We start from the raw sequence: 1,731 nt of genomic DNA, 5'->3' as shown, positions 1-1,731 counted from the left end.
TGTGTGTGTGTGTGTGTGTGTGTGTGTGTGTGTGTGTGTGTGTGTGTGTGTGTGTGTGTGTGTGTGTGTGTGTGTGTGTGTGTGTGTGTGTGTGTGTGTGTGTGTGTGTGTGTGTGTGTGTGTGTGAGTGTGTCTGTGTGTCTGTGTGTCTATGCCTGTTTGTGTATGTGTGCGTGCGTGCGTGCGTCCTCGTATACGTAACGTATATATACGTGTGCATTTGCGGCGCGCGTGTATTTTAGCTTACGGAAGATAACGATGTGACAGAGCAGGAATGAAAACCATATTGCCAAAAAAAATATATTAAATTTCAAGCTAAATACTTGAAACACCGCAGCAAACAATATTATAAAAATATAATATACAGTCAAATAAGCCCCAAGAAAGTATTCGCTAGTAGTCGCACCTCCACCATCTCTCTGTGCTGGAGCTTGACTTCCTCTGGACTTCGGATCTTTAACCCATAATTGGACATGCGCATGGAATGAACCGGGATCGACATCGTTATTCCTGCTGAATACGAAGTTCGTGTTATTAATCGCTTTACGCAACATTCTAACTGATCAAATCTGCCACGTGTTAATAGTTATAGTCTCTTATTGTCGTTGTGAACTGTAACTAGTTTGCGGCTTCTTGTTTTGCTTACTAATGTGAGTAATGTCACCATTGTGTAAATAGAACAACAGCTAGCAACTAGTAGAAACGCGTAGATATTGTAGATAGATAGTCGCTCGCGCCATCTGTCTTGACTAAACGAGTACAATTTTGCTAGCGTACAAGCAGAACTAAATTGACAACGAGAAAGAACCCCTTCCTTACGTAGGATGATACATACCTATACAGAATTGAATACTGTCATGAGCTTTGCAATGAACACGATAAATTTATGAGGGTTATCTGTCAGGGTTAGCGGATTAATAACGGGTTACGCAACAAAGGCTCTGACAACAATATGTAATATATATATATATATATATATGACGTGTACTGTTGCTTGGTTACTATTGTGCATTGTCAGCCATAACGAATCATATATGTGGCTTACAATTATTATGGGCTATCATTATGTTATTATAATGGTAATAATATATGGGCTATCTGTGTTTGTCGTGTACATGTTGTGTGTGAGTGTTTGTGTACATGTATGTCCGTGCGCGTATACATACTCGTGTGTGTAAGAGTGCATGAGTATGTGCGCGTGTGCGGTCGTGCGGCCATGCGGGCGTGCGTGCATGTGTTTACGCTGTGCGTGCATGCGTGAATTAGCAATAATCATTTCTTGATATATTGTATCTGACATGGCGACACGCTATAGCATATTAAAAGATGTCTGAACGCGGACTTGTGTTTGGCTTAGTTGCTCGCGTTTCTTTGCGTGTGCCTTTGCTAGTCTGCAGGATTGCCCATCACATGCGCACCAGTATGGATCAGTATAAGGCAGGATAGCTCCAGGGGTGTGATAAATATCTTAAATGATAAAAAAAACAATGTAAAATAAAGTATCGAAATTCGTTTTATGGAAAGTGAACGATCATGCTGCACATCTTATCAGTTTGTTTCATTATACGTTTCCATGTCGGATTGATGACGTCATTAGAGATATGTCGTGGTATATACCCAATAATGTACCCAATTTCGGTTTGAATATTTAGCCAGGTGACGTTTATCAGTATTGCTATACATTGTCTGGTCCAGTCGAGTTGTGATGCAAGCGACAAAAGAACACACGAA

At 40.7% G+C, this 1,731-nt stretch overlaps 1 protein-coding gene across 1 annotated transcript in view; it reads right to left on the bottom strand.

The window, feature by feature from the left end:
- The window catches only part of LOC106815060, a 4,465-nt gene extending 3,865 nt beyond the window's left edge, over positions 1–600 (bottom strand). The window contains exon 1 of the mRNA XM_014819490.1: positions 386–600. Coding sequence (XP_014674976.1) covers positions 386–502 — 117 coding nt within the window. The 5' untranslated portion in view covers positions 503–600. The remainder of the gene's footprint in view (positions 1–385) is intronic.
- Positions 601–1,731: the final 1,131 nt, after the last annotated feature.

This window comes from Priapulus caudatus, unplaced genomic scaffold (genome assembly GCF_000485595.1).
Source record: "Priapulus caudatus unplaced genomic scaffold, Priapulus_caudatus-5.0.1 Scaffold28, whole genome shotgun sequence".
NCBI lineage: Eukaryota > Metazoa > Priapulida > Priapulimorpha > Priapulimorphida > Priapulidae > Priapulus > Priapulus caudatus.
Note: the sequence above shows the minus strand (reverse complement) of the source record. Positions and strands in the feature narration are given on the sequence as shown.